Source organism: Sinocyclocheilus grahami, unplaced genomic scaffold (assembly GCF_001515645.1).
Source record: "Sinocyclocheilus grahami isolate Dianchi unplaced genomic scaffold, SAMN03320097.WGS_v1.1 scaffold54.1, whole genome shotgun sequence".
In the NCBI taxonomy this organism is placed as follows: domain Eukaryota; kingdom Metazoa; phylum Chordata; class Actinopteri; order Cypriniformes; family Cyprinidae; genus Sinocyclocheilus; species Sinocyclocheilus grahami.
Window position 1 is genome coordinate 967,911 of NW_015505233.1, and position 21,085 is coordinate 988,995.

Below are 21,085 nucleotides of genomic sequence, written 5' to 3' on the forward strand. Positions count from 1 at the left end.
CATCACATTATTTGCTCACCAATGTATCCTGTGCAGTGAATGGGTGCCGTCAGAATGAGAGTTCAAACAGCTGATAAAAACATCACAATAATCCACAAGTAATCCACACGACTCCAGTCCATCAAATAATGTATTGTAAAGTGAAAAGCTGCATGTTTGAAAGTAACAAATCCATCATTCAGATGATTTTAATTAATGTCATTTCTGGCCAGAATTCATAACACTTCCTACGGTAAAAAAAAAGTCCATCCTCTGGTGTCTTCTCACAAGGTGACTTTTTCAGTATAAAGCAATATAATCAATAGAGGACTCGTATTTTATTGGAATCAGTGGTTTGAAGTTAAAAACGTTTTGCTTCAAAAAACATTAATTGATGGATTGGAGTCATGTGGGTTACCTGTGGATTATTGTGATGTTTTTATCAGCTGTTTGAACTCTCATTTTGACGGCACCCATTTATTGCACAGGATCCATTGGTAAGTAAGTGATGTGATGCTACATTTCTCTAAATCCCTTCTAATAAAGAAACAAACTATATCTGAGGGTACATTTTCAAGAAATTATTAACATGCATTACTTACTATACTCTCTGTACTGTAGGAGAATGCTGTGACTGTAACAGAGGATTTTATCGAGTATCTAACAGAGGGTGCCGTAGCCATCGAGGTATTCGGACACAGGCAGGCTGATCCAGGCAGGAACCCTGCACTGTGGGACCTCAGCATCATCCAGGCCAAAACACGCACTTTACGTGACAGGTGAGCAGAAACATGAGCATCATCCCCCTGTAATTGTTCGATTATACTGATATAAACTTTCAGTAATGTAGAAAACACTGGGGCGTCTAGCATCAAGTGATCTGCTTCCTGCTTTTCGGACTGGTTTGACTCTTACGTGTCCTCAGGTGGAGCGAGGTAACACGCAAGTTGGAAATGTGGGTGCAGATTCTGGAGCTGAATGAGAATGGAGAGTACATGCCCGTGGAGGTGGTGCCAGCGCGAGATGTTCGCACGGGGGGCATCTTCCAGCTTAAACAGGTTAGACACTACATGTTCCTGCGTTGTTTATTTTATATGGATATTATAAATTACACCGCTGTAAGTCTGTTAGCCCACAGCTGTTGTCTATAGTTGTTTATTATGATCAGAATAAAGCATAGCACCTTATGACTATTTTTTTTAGTCACAGATGGTAACGAGGTGTTCTTTTCTATAGCTTTTGTTTTTGGTAGATATTTTTGACTCCTAGGCATGTGAACCTGTATTTTACTTGTGCTCTGTTATTCTATCAACACAGTTGTTTAACATTTAACTTTAGGGTTTTTGTCATGGGGTATTAACTGTTTTTTGGTGTGTCTTTCTCAGGGCCAGTCTCGGCGGATTCAGGTGGAGGTGCGTTCAGTGCAGGACTCCGGCACAATGCCTTTGATAGCAGAGATCATTCTGGGAGTGTCCATCGGCTGTGTGGAGATCAGACAGGTGCGGCTGACTAAAAACAATGAGCCACAAGAGGTAAACATTCTTTTTCACCTAAACTTTTAGCATTTAGCAGGGTGATGTCTGAATGTTGTCTGAGAGTCTATAACGTTTATATTATTTTTGTTTTTAGCTTGAGGGCGATGAAATGGACAGTTATCAGGTATGTTTGGATGTCAATACATTTATGACAGACTTTTTAGTTGTTAATGTAAGTAATTGATAATAATAAATTTTTCATATTTATATATTATATTATTTTTCATGGTGTTGTGGTGCTCCTGCTGAGATTCAGTTTTGAATCCGATCTGCGTCATTTCCTCATCACATTCCTGTCTCTTCCTCCCACTTCTTTCCTGTCTTTCTCCTCTGTCCTGCCCATTAAAGACATAAAAAGCCTTTATTAGCAAAATAGAAATGGACAAGCTTTTGTGTTTATGCATTTGTCCATCATCCTGTAGGAGCGAGATCTGGATCGTCTGCGGCGTCAGTGGCTCACTGCTCTCACTAAGAGACAAGAGTATCTGGACCAACATCTTCAGATGTTGGTCAGCAAAACAGGTAAAAACCAGATAGACACATGTACTTGTCTTAGCTCAGTAATGGACTACAAAATAGTGCTTTCCTCGCTTTAGTTTGTTGCTAATTCGCTTTGGGGAGCTCATGTCTTTGAGAAACAAGCAGACTGATTAGACATAGAGCAGACAGAAGAAATGTGGATCTGATTTTGTATGTTGTATGCTGTTTGTACACACGCATTGGTCCAAAATCCCACATAGCTTCTTTTTGTTCCCTTGACAGCCACAAAAAAAAAAAAGCTAGAGATTTCACTGAATAAGATCTACACTGATTGGGCAGTGTTTTATCACTGCATGTCCACTGATCTTTTTTTGGTTTGTTTAATGTTATTATAAAATCAAATAATGCTTTTATAGATAAATAGGGTATAATGTATTTTAATTTTTATAAATTGTGTGTATATACATTTTCAAATTAATTTATATTTATATATTTTATATTTGTATAGTTGAAGGGACTCAGTTGGAAATGGGTTTTGCTTAGCATGAAATTAGAGAAATCAATGGTGACTAGTTGGCTTTCTATGACCAGATAAGTCTGAGGATGATGTGGAGAGGGAGGCTCAGCTGCTTGAGTGGCGTCTGACTCTCACAGAGGAGAGAAATGCAGTGATGGTGCCCTCTGCTGGCAGTGGAATACCAGGAGCTCCTGCTGAGTGGTACAGCACTGCTACAACCATTCCGACCAATTTGCATTTACACTGAACACTTAAATTAGATAATGTTATAGATAGCTAGTAAACATGTTGTCTGTCAGAGGTTTTAATGATATGTAATGTCAATCCAGTTCTGTGCAGTTTGCTTTTTAGGCAGGTTGTTATAAACCTTAAATGATGTGTTTTAATAAATAATATTTGGACTTGAGGCTTTGTTTGTAAATTAATGTCAGTATCAGTTAAACATTTTTACAAATGTTTAGTCATGAGTATTTGGCCCTTGGGTTGATTTTTATGTCTTTGTTGGCAGGGTACCAGTACCTGGAATGGAAACTCACATTCCAGTGCTCTTCCTCGACCTAAGCGGTATGTTTTTCCTGCCTGCTTAAAAACAGCAATACTCTCTGCAGAAATGCAATGTCCTCTGTGACCTTTCTTCCACTGCAAGCACTATTTATCTTAACATTCATTTTCACACTTTTCCATCCTGTGTTTCTCTTCTTCCTTCCTCCAGCTGATGACTTCAGCTCTCAGGAGAACCTAGACGTTCCCGAGGCAGGCGGCTGGGATGCCATGCTCAGCTCTGAAGATGAGGATGAATTTTTTGACCTTCAGATTGTCAAACACTATGATGGGGAGGTGAGAATATGAGCTACGCACTCCCTAGTTGGTTTTAAAGGAATGTATTAAAAACTATTTTTCTTCCAGGTGAAAGCCGAAGCTTCTTGGGACTCCACCGTTCATGAATGTCCACAGCTGAGTCGAGGTGCCGCCCCAGATCAGAGAGTATACTTGATTATCCGTACCGTGGTTCAGCTCAGCCATCCTGCAGAGATGCAGCTAGTCTTGCGCAAACGCATCTGTGTGAATCTCACTGGACGACAGGTGCGGGATAGCCTACTTTGTATAACCTACACTATCATCAGAACTGTATTTTACATACAGCTGTGCCAGATATTTTTAGTGCTTAGTTGATATAAACTTTATACTTTTTAAGGAATTTCAAGCTTTAGATATAAAAAAATGATGATTTCTATATCTGCCTCAGCATATTTAAAAAAAATTTTTTGTTTTTAAACAGGGTTTTGCTCAAAATTTCTTAAGGAGAATGTCCACCAGGAGCACTGTTCCTGGCTGTGGTGTGACCTTTGAAGTAGTCTCCAACATCCCAGGGGTAAGCATACAAAATCTATTTTCAAAAATATATTTGTGTGTGTCTATGTAATGCATAATCGGAATGATATATGTGTTTTCAGTGACCAATGACAGTATAGAATAATTTCTCTTCAAATTCAGAATAGTGTGGTAACTAAAACTGTTAATTTGTTTTATTGAAATACAGATAAAATAAAAATAATAAAATCTAAATATTAGATGAAAAACTAAATGTTGCTTTGGCAACTAACTGAAATAAAATAAGTTTTAGCTAAAGTACTACAATTACTAAAACTAAAACTGAAATATATAATTAAAATATATATATAAAACAAAGCTAATAATAGTCTTATAAATAATTCTAAAATAACACCAATTCAGAATAGAATTGTCAGTAGATTTCAGAACTTGAAAATTTTTGCTGATAATTCTAAAATATTAAATAATATAAATATCATTAGCTCATATGTATCACTGCAAAAATCTCAGCAATTCTTGAAGGCCATGTTAGTTTGCTATTACCCACAAGAAAGCTGCTCTGATAAAGATAAACAGTCTGTTTGTTTACGAGCACCTGTCTCTCTCGGCTATGTATGTCAGCAGGACAGTCAGAGCTCAGAGGACAGGGAGATGCTGGCCCGTGTGGCCGCCAGCGCTGAGAACCCCAAATCGTCAGACAACGAAGCTGCCATAGAGAAGTACCTGCGGAGCGTCCTGGCTGTGGAGAACATCCTCACACTGGACCGTCTGAGACAGGTCACACAGCTACATTCATTAATATAATTTCATCTGATAAAATTGCATTTTTTTATTTTATTTAATCCATTTGAGTACATAGTTTTTTGTTTCAATCTGAATCTTAAAGGAAGACTTTATCTGATTAGTATTGTGGCAGATGTAATGATTCATTTTTCCTTTTAACTGATTCGCAAAGTGTTTGTAAATCACTGTACTTTGGGAGTAAAACAGAGGGGAGTAATATGTTAAGCACAAGACTTAACTCATTCTGTATAAACTTATGCTGTGATACACAGCAGTATTTTAATTAAAAACATTTTACTCTATAAATGAAACATGAATGCTGTCAATGCACTTTCCATTTTTTAAGCGGTTCATTAAAACAAGCAGTGCTATGAATCATATCACTGAAATGAATGGTGTCTTCCCAGTGCTGTCTAGTCCAGTTTTCATCATGTAAATCAGTTTTTTATCATGTGCTACAGGAGGTGGCAGTGAAGGAGCATTTGGCAGGTAAAGGCAAGGGCAGCAGACGCAGTCTCAGCTCTCCCAGCGTGCACCGGGTAAGCGCATCTGCAGCCTTAAAGTCATCTTAACAGACAGAAATGTTAAGAAAACTCAGCATCATCACAGCCTGGCACATTCTGTATTCACACATCACCTTTTTCTCCTCTAGTTATCTGGAAGCAGACAGGATCTGTCACTAAACTCAGTGCTGGATGACAACAAGGTAAGATTCTAGGGTGAAAATAAGACACATGGTCCACCACAGGAAATGGGTCTTTTTATGTAACCTCTAATATCCAATTTGCTTATGTAAGAATCGGTGGGAGAGTCAGCAGGATATCTTTGGGACATCCCCTCAGTTCAGCAAAACACTGCCACGACCTTCCAGACCTCCTACACCACCTACACAGAATCAGGACCCAGAGCAAGGTACTACATGACGGTCACTCTTAAAGTGAGCGCTACAGGATTTATTAGAAAATAATCTTCCTTTCCGTTTCCAGCATGACCCATTCTTTATTTGACTGTCCTTTCAACTTTCAACTCTGTGCTCTCTACTGTAAATGTGACTGACTGACTGACCTCTCATTTCGAACCTGATTTATGAATTTAACAACCACTTATTACAGAGAATATTCCTGTATCTTTATCAATGGTACAATAGTGCCAGTTCGGGGTTTAAGCCTGCAACCTTTTGGTTATCGCTGAAAAACTCTCCCCGTCTTGTTCAACTTCAGCTTCTTTTCACCTCGTCTCTTCGTGATCTGTCAAAAAATGTCAGTGTGACATTTGTATGTGACTGTGACTTCATGCACTCCTTTTATATCTTTTCTACATCTGTCTCCGTTTCACCACCGTTGTTGTCTTTCTCCACACCTCTGCCTTGCTGTTTGCCTCCTTCCCAACCCACTCACAGGTTTTTCAGGGCTTGCTGCTTCTTATATCTCCCCAGTCAAGGCCCTGGTTCCTCAGATGCCCAAGCTGCTCAAGTCCCTGTTCCCCGTTCGCGATGACAAGAAAGACTTGAGGCCTTCTCCACCCTCCCAACAGGTCTGGTCACATTTTGGACTCTTTAATTAGTGAACTATGCCTAAAAACTTGCTTTGGTCACCTGGGTGAGTCTTATGAAAACTGTCAAGAAATGTCCAGGTCACATTTAACCCTAAAATCAAAAGGAAAAATTATTAAAAAATTATAACAAATAAAAATAATGTATATGCATACATATAAATATAAAGAATAAACTATAAATGAAGAATTTCTATGGCAAATTGGTATATACAATTTTGAATTCCAATTATGTGTATTATGTAGTGTTTGTTGTAGTGCATTTAATTTATGCTGATATTATATTTAACCCAAAAACCAAAAGGAACAATTTAAAATATATAATAAATATGAAGAAAATATGCATGCATAAAAATATTACAAACAATAAATAAAGCATTTTTACGGCAAAGTAATATATTAAAATTTGAAGTCCAGTTATGTATATATTAGGGCTGCACAATTAATCAAATTTCTAATCGCAATTACAATTACGGATGCCACAATTTCATAATCGTTCAAAGCAGCAATTATTCGTTCAAAGTCCACTTATGTTATTCTGTATGCTTAAGATGCTTTTTTTCTTTCTACATGTTATCTTAAGGGTTTTTTCCATTGTTTTAGTTTTAGTATAACATTATAATACCATGCATATTTTTACCTTTTTATTTAAAGAGAAACCAATCCGATGTATAGTTGACATTTGAGGCTTAATACTATAGAAAAGCAATACGTTTTTCAGTTAGTGTTTTCAGCTCGTTTATTTTCATATAAAAATATGGCATGCAGTTGCTTCAAACAAAGGTGTAACCATCATTCATTTAATCGTAAATGAATAAACCCAATTACAATTTTAAAGGAATAATCAACAATTATGATTTTTGTCATAATCGTGCAGCCCTAGTATATATCATGTAGTATTTGGGGGTAAAATGTGCTTAATTGTAGTTAATTAATTAATGTATAAATGTGAATGCATTTTTTAATGTTTTTTCTTGACATTTTTTGATGAGATTCACCCACCTCTTTATTTTTTCAAAGTATGTTCCCATTACAAAGAACTCAAATTATTAAATGTATTCAAAAGACAAGCAATACCAATGCTTATAAACATTTCTTGTTTGTAAATTCCTGTCAATAGTAGTTCCATGGGGTAATTTCATGCATAAATGTAAAAAAAAAAACTGATGTACAGTATCAGTCATAAAAATAGCCATTTTAGCGCCTACAAAGCCTGTCAGAAATATGCTGCATTTAGATGACTAAATCATATGTGGTAATCAAAGAGGGATGCAAATCCTCTTGACTGATTTAATTTGAGTCAATTTTAGATTCTAGCGTAATGTCGTTCTGTCTTAATGCCTCCTCATTTCCATACAGACAGAAATTCCATATGCTACTACATAGCCCATATACTGTATCTGTGATTTATTATCCATCTCGTATGAGGAAAATTAAGTCTTTAAATTAAGCCTTATTGCTTGGTAGTGGATTTTTTTTGTGAGAAAACAGGCTTTTTTGGTTTTCCATGATTAAAACAGTGTCCTCATTTTGTCAAAGTAAATCATGTCAGGGAAACCTGATTATATGTTAGGCAGGAGTCCATAGATAAACTCTAGTGTTTAATTTCCCCAAGATTAATTGTCAAGCCATACCCTTTCATCATATCTCCCAGCATGCTTTCGACGGAGGCGTAGAGGGGAAAAAAATATGACCGTGATATTTCATCGTGTACATCACTCCTCCCCTGCACGCAGACTTTTGATCTGTCAGTACTTTAGATCAAACGTAATCCAAAGGCTCCCGACATAAAAAATGAACTCGTGACACTTAAATCAAGCTTTGTGCCGCCTCTCTGAAAACCATTACCGAAATCGTAAAAACATATTTAATACGTTCCATTCATCTCTCCAGCATATGCCACGAATAATGATGCAAACAGCCAACAACCCTGATGAAGGAAGAGTAAGAATAGAACCGGTAAGTAGATCTCCACTCTGAGCTCATGCTCCGTCTTTGGCGAAATTAAATAAATATGAATGATGAATTGAGTTACAGACTTGTATTTTGCAAAAGTATAGCCTAGGAAGATATTTTAAGAGCCCAGTCTTTCTCTCCTGCATGTGATGTAAATTGCATGCTATTAAATCTGTGGTTTTCCTAGCATGTGCTCTCTGTGTGAGAGTCCGATGATAGGTTGAGGTGTAGTTAAATGTTCCTTGTGGTTTTGGACGTCCTTCCCCATAGGTTGCAGTAATGGGGAAGAGTCCTGCTTCAGACAGACACTCAGATGGGCCTGATGCCCCGTCCTCTATGCATGATCCGCATGACCTGCCCCTGAGCCCCATCAGCGAGGCCTCCAGCGGCTATTTTTCTACTAGCGTCTCCACTGCCACCCTTTCCGACGTCTCCATAGCTTGCGGGGACCTTACCTCTACTCCTAATTCCCAAGCGGGTCCCGTAGCATCCAGGCACGACAACGAAGACTGTCTACCGACCCCTGTTAATGCCTCTGTTGCTCCTGTAGAAGCTGGGCTAAGATCTGACAGGCCTAGAAAAGAGGAAGATACCCAGGCGGCCCACAGGAATGGTGTCACCATCTCTCAGCAGGAAGCACAGCTAAATACAACCCCTCCCCTGGTGTTGAGTACCTCCACAGACAGCCCTTTCTCCCTCCAGAAGGTCAAATCCAATGAACTCAGGTCTTTCAGTAACATTCTTGGAGATGGAAAAGCAACCACAATGCAAACTAACAGCCTGGAGAAGCTAGAGATAACCTTCGAGGATGTGGAACCCAAGGAACTTGCTTGGCTCAAGGTGGGAGGGAGAGTCACTGCCGGATCCAACAAGTCTGGCACGGTCCGCTACATCGGCCCAACGCACTTCTCCGAAGGCATCTGGGTCGGGGTCGAGTTGGACACTCCCTCAGGTGAGTTAGATCTTCCATTATTAAAGGGGTCATGAACTACCTTTGTTTATTTTGTACTGTTCTCTGAGGTCCACTTAGAATGTTATGATTTTTACATCAAAAAACATAATTTAGAAGTAATAGGCTATTTTCTGTACTGTTTTGAATAGGCGTGACAGATTGTAGACTCAGAAGTAAATGCCCACTGCTATGATTGGCTAACAGTTGTGTATATTTGACAGCTTATATTCTTCATAGATGGATGCTGCTGTGTTTTAGGTTTAAAAACGCATAAATACTCAGTACATATCAAACGATCTGTAATAACAAAGCAATAGTGACCATATAATAAAAACAGTTACTCACACTTGTGTGGTTATAGTCGGCACAGCGTCATCTTTTAATTTGAATCTTTCTGAAAATCCTGCGTCGAATTGTGCCTTGTTTGTATACAAATCCGTGGTAAAATGAAGTGAACAAAGGACCAAGTTCTTACTGACGTGGTTTGGAACTTCATTAAAAATAAAATTAATCAAAAACCTGCGTTTGCCTCTCATTATTTACACTACCTGTGTGAATCGGTGGGCGGGGCTGAACAGGCAGCGATGTAGAACCAGGCATTGATCATCTTCTGCGGGTGAACCGGGGTTTAGCCACACTATTATGTCATAAAGTGGCACATTCAACAACCTGCTGTTTTGACAGACTGGCTTCAATATAAGCTGTTTTTAGACTAATGAGAATGTTTTGAGTTCTGAAACTTAAAGAATGTCTAGCACAAAGACCTCTTATACATCAAAGGATCAAGGGAATTTTGATATCTCAGTTCATGTCCTCTTTAAAGGGCTAGTTCACCCAAAAAAAAACAAAGGCCTCCTGTAGCGAAACGATGCGTTTTTGTAAGAAAAATATCCATAATTAAAACGTAATAATCACTTTAATGTAGCTTGCGCCAACAGTCCTACACGGAAGCAGCTCCGGGCGGATGACGTATCAGTTCAGCGTTGCGCCGGTGAGTCTCGTGAAAACCAACGTTTGTTAACAGGAGCAAAGGAAGAAAAGTTTCCTTACTTTAGCAAAGGAAAACCAGTCTCCTCTTGGCTTATATCGAAATCCTCCGACATTCTTCTTTACAAATCTTCGTTTTGTACTTCTAATAAGTGACCGTTGTTTTGTTTTGATCTCTCCCCTGCACTTCTGCGTGCGTCACTTCTGAGCGGCGCAAAGCTGACCTCATACGTCATCCGCCCGGAGCTGCTTCCGTGTAGGACTGTTGGCGCAAGCTACATTAAAGTGATTATTACGTTTTGAATATGGATCTTTTTCTTACAAAAACGCATCGTTTCGCTACAGGAGGCCTTTGTTCACCCCCCGGTGCCATGTGAGACTTTTTATTTCACTTCTTTTGGTCTGATGCATGCAACACCCGCTGAGTGGCATTAAACAGCTTGAAAGATCAAAGACAATTTTTTATATAACTCCGACTGGATTCGTCTGAAAGAAGAAAGTCATACACCTAGGATGACTTGAGTGTGAGTAATTTGTGGGCTAATTTTCATTTTTGGGTGAACTAACCCTTTAAGTTTTCTGAGACATTGACACCTTGGTGAGACCAATTTACCAACCTTGTTCCTTTTCTATCCTTTGTCCACTAGGTAAGAATGATGGTTCCGTCGAGGGCCACCAATACTTCCGATGCAACCCTGGTTACGGGGTGCTAGTCCGTCCAGATCGACTGACTCGACGAGAAGCTTCCAAAAGGCATACCGAAAATCGCCGCAGCGGGGAGTTCAGTCAACAACTGAGGGGAGGAGCCGGCACTGCCATTCAGAAAGGAGAGAATCGCAAATCCTGGACCAGCTAATTGACAATGAGCTGAGCAGGACAGAACCTCCACCTCCAACATCTCAATCTAACCGAGGAGTTCAACTCCATCCATCACTGTGCTTGGGCTAATGGAGCATTCTGATACCCAACTTTGCATGGATGGTGGTACAACATTCCCTCACAAACCCCTCTATCAGTTTCGGTGCTATGCTAATGTGTAGCATGTGGGAGTGCTATCAATTTTTAATATGCTGCTTCAGCTGTGTTCCATGGTTTGGTAACTCAAGCAAGTCTCTTTGAGTTGACCGTAAATGAATCTGCCGGGTCTTTGAGATCAACCCATCATTTTTGTTTGTGCCCTGGTTTTATCAAGAGTCCATTTTTGGACTTGATACTACAAATGATGCTTGATTTTAGTCTGTTTTTAGTTTCCTGAATGTGCCTTTCAAGTCAACCCATTTCTTGTTTGGCATCCCTCACTACACCTTCGTAACACTATGGTATGGTAGACATGTAAGAGATTATCTCAGGGATCCAATCAGAGTCATTTGGATATGCCCAGTTGGGTTTGCAGCTGCAAGCCACTATCGGGGGGTTGCATGTATTTTGCCATAGGTGCTGCCCTGAGCAGGTTAATGTAGGTTTTTGATGTTTTCTCATTCTTCATTGTGGAGTACTGCTATTACTTGACCAGTGATTGGATGGCTATATCCACAAGATGGGATATTTTATTTGGTTTGTTATCATTGGAAGAATTGCCTATCAGTATTTTTGGAGGAACCCACCTGCTTGGTGTGTATCCTTAATTGCTCATGGTGAATTTTTAGACTTGACTGAATTGGCACATTCAGGTTAAATTGACTGGCTTAATTAGACCCTCTCTTAATGGTTTTGATGATTGGACTGAAAAAATATTTTAAAGGGTCTTATTTACAGCCTTTTAATTGGAATAGGGTTATTGAAACTACTTCAACCTCAGATAACTTTGTGCTGCAGTTTAAAGTGGCTCAGTTTGATTGGTTTCTAAAAGACTGTCTTCCACAAGAAGGTCACGGTTAAAGCACATTCCAGTTTTGTGTATTGGACCAATTACTGGCAATAAACTTCATCTTATTTATTCAAATTAAAAATCTAAAAGTAATTTCATTCAATATTTTTAGCATACTGTATGGGCAAAGTGGTCACATTTATATAGTTTTTTTTAATAAGGAGCATGATTCCATGCAGATATTATGCTTATTCACATCATGATGGAGGAAAAAGTGTGTTATTTCGTTCCTTTTATATTCTATTCGTGGAAATCATCATGTGATTTCTGAAGTCTAATGCAATATCAAGTTATTAAAATATATTTTAATGGTTGTAGTTATGTAAATTGAATTTATAAAGTGTAAAAATCCCTTGAATGGAAAATTAATTTGCACATTTGGGTTATAGTAGATAGCTTATGTGCCCAAAGGGTACTTAAGTTTTGTTGTAAACTAACCGAAGATCCACTGTAAATCTGCTTTTCACTGGATTTGGTGCTCAAAAGTCAAAAACATTTCAAAATTTCCATCCGAGAGAACATGCATTTCTCCACAGTTTGAAGTTGCCTTTCATTCTTCTGTAGTGTGGTGTTGATGTTTGTGTTCAGTCACAATTTGATTTTGATTTTTTTTTAAATGTATCTTGATCTGTGCCTCATTCATAATGAGAAAAAACAAACGCGCACGTCTTTGTGGCTTTGATTAGCACCATGGCTACAGACAGTAGGATTTGAAGTCCTACTGGCTCACATTAGTAACTAGTCATTCTTTAAGTATTAATTTAAAGGTAATAGATTGATTGCCTTTAGAATGACAAGTCTCAACTAAGTTTTAATACATTTCTGTTGTAGCAATAACATTAAAAGTGCTTGTAGCAATTTGATGGTTCATTGTTTTGAACCTAATGAGTTACTTTAAAAAGAAAGGGGAAATGAACTTATTGAAGACATTTTCAGTAAGCTGATCTCCACGGCCCAACATTTCAATCATAGTTGCTTTTAACTAGATGTGTACTAGGTGTTTTTGTTTTCAAGTGCAATTTACCATTTTTCTTCACTAAAACGGTTGAATGCACCCTACATCCATTCTGTTCAACGTCTGCAGTAGCTGTAATGACACCTCGATCTGTCACAAATGGCATCGATCCAGAGCCATATCTGAGCAACCACACAGTGGCCTTTTGAAGTTAAATACTAAATACAGGTGTGGAGACTCGTGCTTTCCTCCTGTTTGAAATCCTTCCCATAAAGGGCATCAGGAGAAAGGTTTTGAAGGAAGCTTTGGGCCCTGATGTTTACACAGATGTCGGACGAAGCTCTTGGCAGGAAGTTGCTGCTCTACTTTTGTAGTTCCCCCCCCCCCCCCTTTTTTGTGAGCAGTGAGTGGACGGCTCCATCTTTCACCACTAGTCTGTGCCTCGTCCTGATGATTTTATGTCGTGAAAGTTGTCCCGTATATGGAGCGTTTGAACCCAGAGTATACGTGTGTGTGTGTGTGTGTGTGTGTGTGTGTTTTGTATATAACTGCATCTTGAGAATTCAATCTGAGCACAAGGCTGGGTTTGATTAATTTAATTATCTGCAATTCTATGCTGATATCCAAAGAATAATCATGTATAATAATTCATTTATAATTTCTTTTATATTGACTGTACAATAATCTGGCTGTAAAGAAAAATAAAAAGTGAACTGATTTACTCTTGTCTTATTACTGTTTTTTTTATTTTATTTAGTGTGTTTTAGGGGTTCCAGTCTTAGCCTACTTTACCTTGACTTGAAGGAGGGAAAATATTCAAGTACCCATGTTCAAATTTTGACCTTTTTAATTCTTTTTTTTTTCTCTCAAAATAACACCGCTAATTATTATTTTTTGTGCATGGAAAAGAGCAGCTGCACACATTTATATCAAATTATTGTCTTCAGTCTTCAAATAACAATCCAGTTACAATTTCAGAATTAGGAATAGTCAGAATTGTCATGCACTATTTAATAATTCTGAAGTGATGTATAAAGTATGATCAGACGGTGTCTTTCAGCTCAAGTTTTTATTCTCTAGAAGGTACAGTTCTAAAATAAAAACAACTTCAAAACAAAGTTTGAAAATGAACAAGTGTCAAAACAAAACTTAAAAAAGTAATAGCATATGCGTTTTATACTACATATTAATTACAGAACAGTCTACTGTCCAAAAAAGGCACTAAATTTTGTAATAAGAGATACATGATTAGACTATTTCAAGTTAATACAACAGTGATATATTTTGAATTTTTTTTTATACTCAGAATATATTTATATGTATTTAATATATTCACATATTGAACATGGACAGATTAAAAACACAGTCAAAGTGTTCCCTCATTCTTTCACGAGAGACTTCTGTTCCAAACACATTCCAACACTAGCTTAATAAAGACTTCTGGGTAACTGACTGGGCACTAGTCCATCATCACATTGTGCCTCAATACTGTTTCTAAGAAAGCGTTTACTAAGATTGGACTGTCTGTATCCTATAATAAAATATACAAGACTACATGATTGCTGTGCAAGCTTACGACACTTTACGCTCAAATTTGGGTTGGCGATGCCAGCTGACTTAACACATTTCGAGGACAATTCTACACTTTTCTCAGCTGAAAGTATGATTGGCAGTTTGCAATACTGTTCACCGTCTCGCTATAATAGCATCTAATATTTTAACTGAGGTTTAATGAAAAACTCTGAAATACAAAACAGAGACCGGGGCTAGTTGTCACATAGGGAAATTGTCACAAGGATTATATTTCAGTAACTACAAAAAAACAAAGATGCATCAATGCTTGATTTTGCATTCATATGTCAATATCTTTTCTAACAGCTGCTGAATGCAATAAAACCAAATCTGCATTACAATTATATAATGAAAACAGATTTAAACAGATATAAAATGTATTTTTTAGATTCAGAATTCAGTTGAAAAAGCTGTAATTTCATACAATTGATTAAAATTTCTGTTAGCCAAAACATTAATTTGATATTTTTTGCTTTATATTAAATTTTTACTGATTTTCTTATATGAATATATATATATATATACAGTGGATATAAACTTAGATTCCATTTTTAAAAGTATTTTAGGTTCAAAATTCAGGTTGGGGCAAATTGTCAAGTTTTATGTATTGTAGTTTTGTATAATTCATTACAAATTTTTTAGCCAAAGCTAATTGAATTAACATTTTTTTTCTCCTGAAAAGCCAAGTCAATAATAATATATTTTAAATACAAATATGTATTTGCAATAATCCATATGAAACGTGATGTTTAATATTATTTTTTAGAGAGAGAGAGAGAGTGTGTATATAAAAAAATTATTATTATTTTTTTTAATGGTGTTTTCTCAAATCTGTTTATACACAGCAGGTTTTCTAATGTGACTAGCACTGCTAGTCTGTAAAGTTTGATTCTATATACAGTAACAATAATAATACAATGTCAAATACTCACTGAAGTAAAAAATGTGCCAAATAGCCCCGGTCACCCTTCCAAGATTAACATTTTTTTTCTCCTGAAAAGCCAAGTCAATAATAATATATTTTAAATACAAATATGTATTTGCAATAATCCATATGAAACGTGATGTTTAATATTATTTTTTAGAGAGAGAGAGAGAGTGTGTGTATATAAAAAAATTATTATTTTTTTTAATGGTGTTTTCTCAAATCTGTTTATACACAGCAGGTTTTCTAATGTGACTAGCACTGCTAGTCTGTAAAGTTTGATTCTATATACAGTAACAATAATAATACAATGTCAAATACTCACTGAAGTAAAAAATGTGCCAAATAGCCCCGGTCACCCTTCCAAAGGAACAGATTGTACTTGATTTAATTCAACCAAATTACAAGGCATAACTAGAGACTCATTTCTCTCAAGTCTCATTTGACAGATTTATCTGCTTAGCAGAATTTCCTAAAGTGAGAAATTTCATTTCCAATTAATATTCTCTCCTAACATACAATATTCTTTCGATACATATTTTATCAAATAGACTTGGTACATTTATGTTAAGCTTATGTAGATTTATGGAATAAATGTGTCTAGGAATATTAACGTTAACTTAAACAGCGTCATTACAGTTAATTTTTCACAGAAATGACGTGTTGAATTTAAGTGCTTAAAAATACTTGCATTAAGGCTGAAGCCCATGTTCAAAATTCACGTTCGGCTCTTTAAATACGAGCTTGTTTGTTAGCTAGTGGCGATCTCATCGACTGAAATCTAACGCTCAATAGGAACAAAGGTGTTGAAATGGTATTTCAGACATTCTGAGAGAACTTTTGAAGCAGCTGATACTTTTCACAGGTTTGTCATCCGATAGCTATTTTGATACGTCTAAAAAAAGCTTATTTGTGACTGCAATGATGTGCGTTACACACAGAAAGCAGCTTCCTAAAAGGCAAAGAGGAAAGACTGTAAAAGGTGGGAGAGGGCATGTGGTTAGTATCTCCTTTCCTTTTTTTAAAACAAGCACCATATTTCAGTTCTGAAGCACAAATAAAAATAACCTGAACTAGTCCATCCCTCTTCTGTTCTTTCGTTGAAACAGAACCAGATAAATGAAACAAAAAAAAACAACATATGTAGTGTATATGTTGGGGTAAAGAACCCAAAGCACCATAACCCTCCCCCTTAAAGTGGCATTTTATGATTATTCAACAAAAAAACAAACAAGCAATTACATGGGATATTTATTAGAGTGGTTAAATCCACTTTAATTTCGGAAATAACGGTTATTAATCCCCATGGAAGAAACCCCATATTTAGACACGTGGGCAAACACCAACAGGTTTTTTTTTGTACTGGAACGTCGTCACCCTGATTGTCAAGTGTTCGCCGAGACGAAGAAATTCCCAATGCTACAACATTTTCCAGCCGCGTGCTGCTGAAACGTTTGCACAGTTATTGGCCGAGTAGAACACTTTGAGGTTATATACGTTCAAATAAACGGCTGTTGTCTGATTGCTTTTAGAGAGGCCTGCAGAAGAGCCCGACTGAATTTCTAGTCTGCTAATGCTGAAATATAATGGCACAATCTTCACGAGTAGGCTTCAGTTTCCAGACAGCCTTCGACGCCTCCCTGCAGAGATGCACAGTTGTGTATAGCGGCAGGAACAGAAATAAGCTGCCGCTAGTAATTAAAAGTGCAATACATAATTGCTGAAGCCAGCAGGCCGGTTATGGTACTGCAAAAACAGTCCTATGCAACTTTGACGCTGACAACCAGGGTCCACAATTAACGTTTTGCCAATTTCACACTGGTCATAAAACTATTTTGTTTTACTTAAACTATTCTACAACAAAATTTTGATGTTTTTCTGCCTAATAGTGACAAAACGTGCGAGTCGCAACAGATGCCACTGAATAACTCTTTCCCCGCTCCGCCATTAACGAGTTATCTCATCTTTTAGAAGACAACGCTTCCCCGCCAAAGACGAGTTTTTACGGCTTTTCATGTTTTCACTGTTATACACTAGAGGGCGCTATTACACATCTTCTGAACGAGTACAAAACCTCCCGAACAAAAACACACGTGAACAGGACGGAGAAACGAGCGATCCCTTAACAGATGCATATGAAAAATAATGCGATCATCAGCAATAGACAGCATATAAATGAAAACTGCATAATGTTACGGAGTAAAATGTTGATCCAGGAAGTGGTGTATGTCTGTGCAAGCTTTGGAGGTGTTGATAGAAGCGATTTACTGGATTTATGCTTTGATAATCGTACTGAATATTACCCAGATGTAGTTTTTGATAATGTGATTTTCTCACCTTTTTGCTCAAAATTATGCATTTTTATGAAACCTACCTATGTTCAAGTGTTGATTAAAAAAGAATGCTTTAAGCTAGAATAAAACGGATTGTTTTGTTTAAAAAGTAGAGGCTCTGATCTTTATTTTGGTGTATTGCATATTCAAATATTCATACAGCAAAATATTCTGGAGGCCATCAAATTTGAGTGAAAATCAAAATCACTGGCGGTGGATGGCAACTTTTTTTCAAAAATGCTGGCGGGGAAAGAGTTAACGACGGGCAAAATGCTGCTCTTTTTTTGCTGAAAATGTACTCACTCGCGGGCCATCTAAGATGGAGATGTGTTTGTTTCTTCATTGGAACAGATTTGGACAAATGTAGCATTGCGTCACAGTTAAAAAATATTTTAATGATAGATTTGTTTCTTACAAACATGCAGCTTTTTCGCTTCACGAGACATTATTTGATGGACAGGATTTGTGTGGATTACAGTGATGTTTTTATCAGCTGTTTGGACTCTCATTCTGACGGCACCCATTCACTGCAAAGGATCTATGTGGTGAGCAAGTGACTTAATGCAAAATTTCCCCAAATCTGTTCCGATGAAGAAACAAACTCTACATATTGGATGGCCTAAAGGGGAGTACATTTGCAGCAAATTAAAAAAAAAATTCCTTTAAGACATGTAATATGTTTATTATGAGTTACAATTAATCATTCAACCAATTATTCAATTTTCGTTTCCATTTTTTGCTGCTTTTAGTTTAGATATTTTAGTGGTGAAGCTTTAATTAACATGCTACACATTAGCTATAATATATTTTACATGGTGAAACATTCAGAAATACGTCTTTGGCTGTTGCACTGTGTATCACATAGGGGTGGGCGAAATATCGGGTGGAGAATTTGGACTATCGTCTCTATTGCGGTTAAACGCGCACGTGAAGACGGTGCTCATAGAGCACAGAAATATTGAACAGAGTTATTTTATAAGCTTTGAACGGTTAAATAGACACACTTGTATGTCAAAATGCCCATCTTTGCAAATATCTTCATAAACAGTAATTTAGGTCTTAAGTGAAAGCAAACAGCTGAGAAAGAAAACACACGTGTAACAGTATACTGAATTCGGGCAGCTCTTAAAGTGACAGCAGTCTAATAGTCCTGCTGTCTGTCATTCATGTTATCAAACAACAAAAGAGAGAAAATCTCTCACTGCTTTTGACTTTCGTAACTTTAATGAGAAGAAATATATGTATTTAATTTACACAGTGAAGAAAATGAAGTGTTTTTATACATTTTGATTACTTATACAATGTATGTAACATTTGTTATTTATTTGTTCCACTGTAGTTTTTTTTTTGTCCTGTTGCTTGTAATTAGTGTCTTATTCTTGTTTAATCGCTGACTGTTCACTTGTCTTCAGTGAGCATGAGGTTTTTTTTTCTCGGCTAGTATTAGTTTTGGGTGATATTGACACTGATGACAAGACTTATGAAATGTAATGGTATCAAAAAATGTTATATCATAAAGACCAAAAATAACAATATTGTGATATATTTTGTTACCGAGAAATACAATTATTGATTTTGGTCATATCGCCCACCCCTAGTATGGCAATGTTTTTTTAGTGTCTCAGCCATTTTTAAGACAACATATGAAGTTAAAATAACTTTTAAAATAATGTAATTTAAACATAACATTTTAAAACGTTTTTAAAACCATGCCTTAAGAGCTGTTTTTGAACGCAAAAACACATTTTATGTAGATGCCTAAAAAGAAACATGTTCAAGACTTCCTTAAGACTTATCAATAAACTAGTCAATTTCGAATCACCAAACTATTTTGCACTTCTCAGCAAGACTTACCAACTAGCCAATATATATATATATATATATTTGATTTTCTAGTCTGTCAATGCTTGGCAGAGCAGACTTGGCAAAGTCGCAGGTACACATTTGGTGGTAGGCGAGTGTTAACTTTAGACCCTGGTGACAACTGTACAAGTTTAAACGCAAAATTTCAGCAACGCTGGACTGCACGTACATAAAGAAATAAGTTAAGAAGTGAGAGAGAATATGCTTCCCAACACACTTTCCCTGGAGAGACTGAGGCAGTGAGCATTTAGTATGATACTGACCTCTTATATCCTGCAAAGAAGACTTCCTGAAAGAAGGAAAACTGAGAGGCGAAATTCACTATCCAAGTGTGAGATGGCAGGGTGATATGTCGCATGAAGTTTTAGGTGAATGTGTTTCATCAACAGTTTAATTGCAGCGCCTCCTCAACCCGCTGCGTGCAGGAGAACGGTTTGAATGGAAAGACTATTGAGGCGTCACATGTAGGAGGGAGGAGGAGGGGGAATGTTGGGTTAACAGTCTTTATAACCTCCGCATTCACTTTGGTCATCCACGACCTGGCCATATTCCTCATAATAACAGTTCACGCACAAACTGTTTGGCTTTGTTTTTCGTAACCCCACATTTCTCCTTCGGCTTCCCTCCACGCTCCACATGAAAGGGAGGATTCTCACTCATCGTCCAGCACCTCTGTCTTGATGTCACTGGTGGCTCCGCCCTGCCTCGCCAGTGCCAGGATGCTGTGATTGACAGCGGCCATCTCCACTGCCAAAGCTATGGGGTCCTGGTGTTCGTTTGGGCCGGGGTTGTCATCCTATAAGGAAGCAGAGAACCAGAGATTGGTCTGAAGCCCTCTGCTTTTGCCTCTGCAAACCTGTTTGAATGACTTTGTGTCATTAAAAGACAAAAGAGCATGAAATAGTTCATATAACTCATGGTGTATTTTGGAATTTTGGCTGATTTTTTAAAAATGTATTTATTGGATTTATATTGGCTGGTATTGGATATTTAATTGTGCATTTTCAGTTTCCCCATTTCCAAATTTAGACTGACCTCTGCTGTCATTCCTAAATTCATATGCAGCATTTAAAATTATTTATTTTATTTACAAAATAGCATTAAATTTCGATATCAACCATATAGTGATTATCAGCCATAACATGACAATAATTATTGAATTAATGAATTTTTAATTAATCTAGGATAAAATATATGAAAAAAATGTATGATATAAATACAAAATAATACTAAATAGTATACTAATATATACAGTGGGTACGGAAAGTACTCAGACCCCCTTACATTTTTCACTCTTTGTTATATTGCAGCCATTTGCTAAAATCATTTAAGTTATTTTTTTTTCCTCATTAATGTACACACAGCACCCCATATTGACAGAAAAACACAGAATTGTTGACATTTTTGCAGATTTATTAAAAAAGAAAAACTGAAATATCACATGGTCCTAAGTATTCAGACCCTTTGCTCAGTATTTAGTAGAAGCACCCTTTTGACT

At 37.1% G+C, this 21,085-nt stretch overlaps 1 protein-coding gene across 4 annotated transcripts in view; it reads left to right on the top strand.

The window, feature by feature from the left end:
• The window catches only part of LOC107583481 (kinesin-like protein KIF13B), a 57,158-nt gene extending 43,542 nt beyond the window's left edge, over positions 1 to 13,616 (top strand). For 2 of the 4 annotated variants that reach the window (XM_016269686.1, XM_016269688.1), the window contains exons 23-40: positions 601 to 758; positions 905 to 1,037; positions 1,365 to 1,511; positions 1,609 to 1,638; positions 1,937 to 2,036; positions 2,586 to 2,712; positions 3,020 to 3,075; positions 3,224 to 3,348; positions 3,418 to 3,594; positions 3,791 to 3,883; positions 4,465 to 4,620; positions 5,088 to 5,165; positions 5,279 to 5,332; positions 5,424 to 5,538; positions 6,026 to 6,159; positions 8,071 to 8,136; positions 8,404 to 9,085; positions 10,720 to 13,616. In XM_016269686.1, coding sequence (XP_016125172.1) covers positions 601 to 758; positions 905 to 1,037; positions 1,365 to 1,511; positions 1,609 to 1,638; positions 1,937 to 2,036; positions 2,586 to 2,712; positions 3,020 to 3,075; positions 3,224 to 3,348; positions 3,418 to 3,594; positions 3,791 to 3,883; positions 4,465 to 4,620; positions 5,088 to 5,165; positions 5,279 to 5,332; positions 5,424 to 5,538; positions 6,026 to 6,159; positions 8,071 to 8,136; positions 8,404 to 9,085; positions 10,720 to 10,928 — 2,640 coding nt within the window. In that variant the 3' untranslated portion in view covers positions 10,929 to 13,616. The remainder of the gene's footprint in view (positions 1 to 600; positions 759 to 904; positions 1,038 to 1,364; positions 1,512 to 1,608; positions 1,639 to 1,936; positions 2,037 to 2,585; positions 2,713 to 3,019; positions 3,076 to 3,223; positions 3,349 to 3,417; positions 3,595 to 3,790; positions 3,884 to 4,464; positions 4,621 to 5,087; positions 5,166 to 5,278; positions 5,333 to 5,423; positions 5,539 to 6,025; positions 6,160 to 8,070; positions 8,137 to 8,403; positions 9,086 to 10,719) is intronic. The other 2 variants (XM_016269689.1, XM_016269687.1) reach the window with 2 other exon arrangements.
• The last annotated feature ends 7,469 nt before the right edge of the window (positions 13,617 to 21,085 follow it).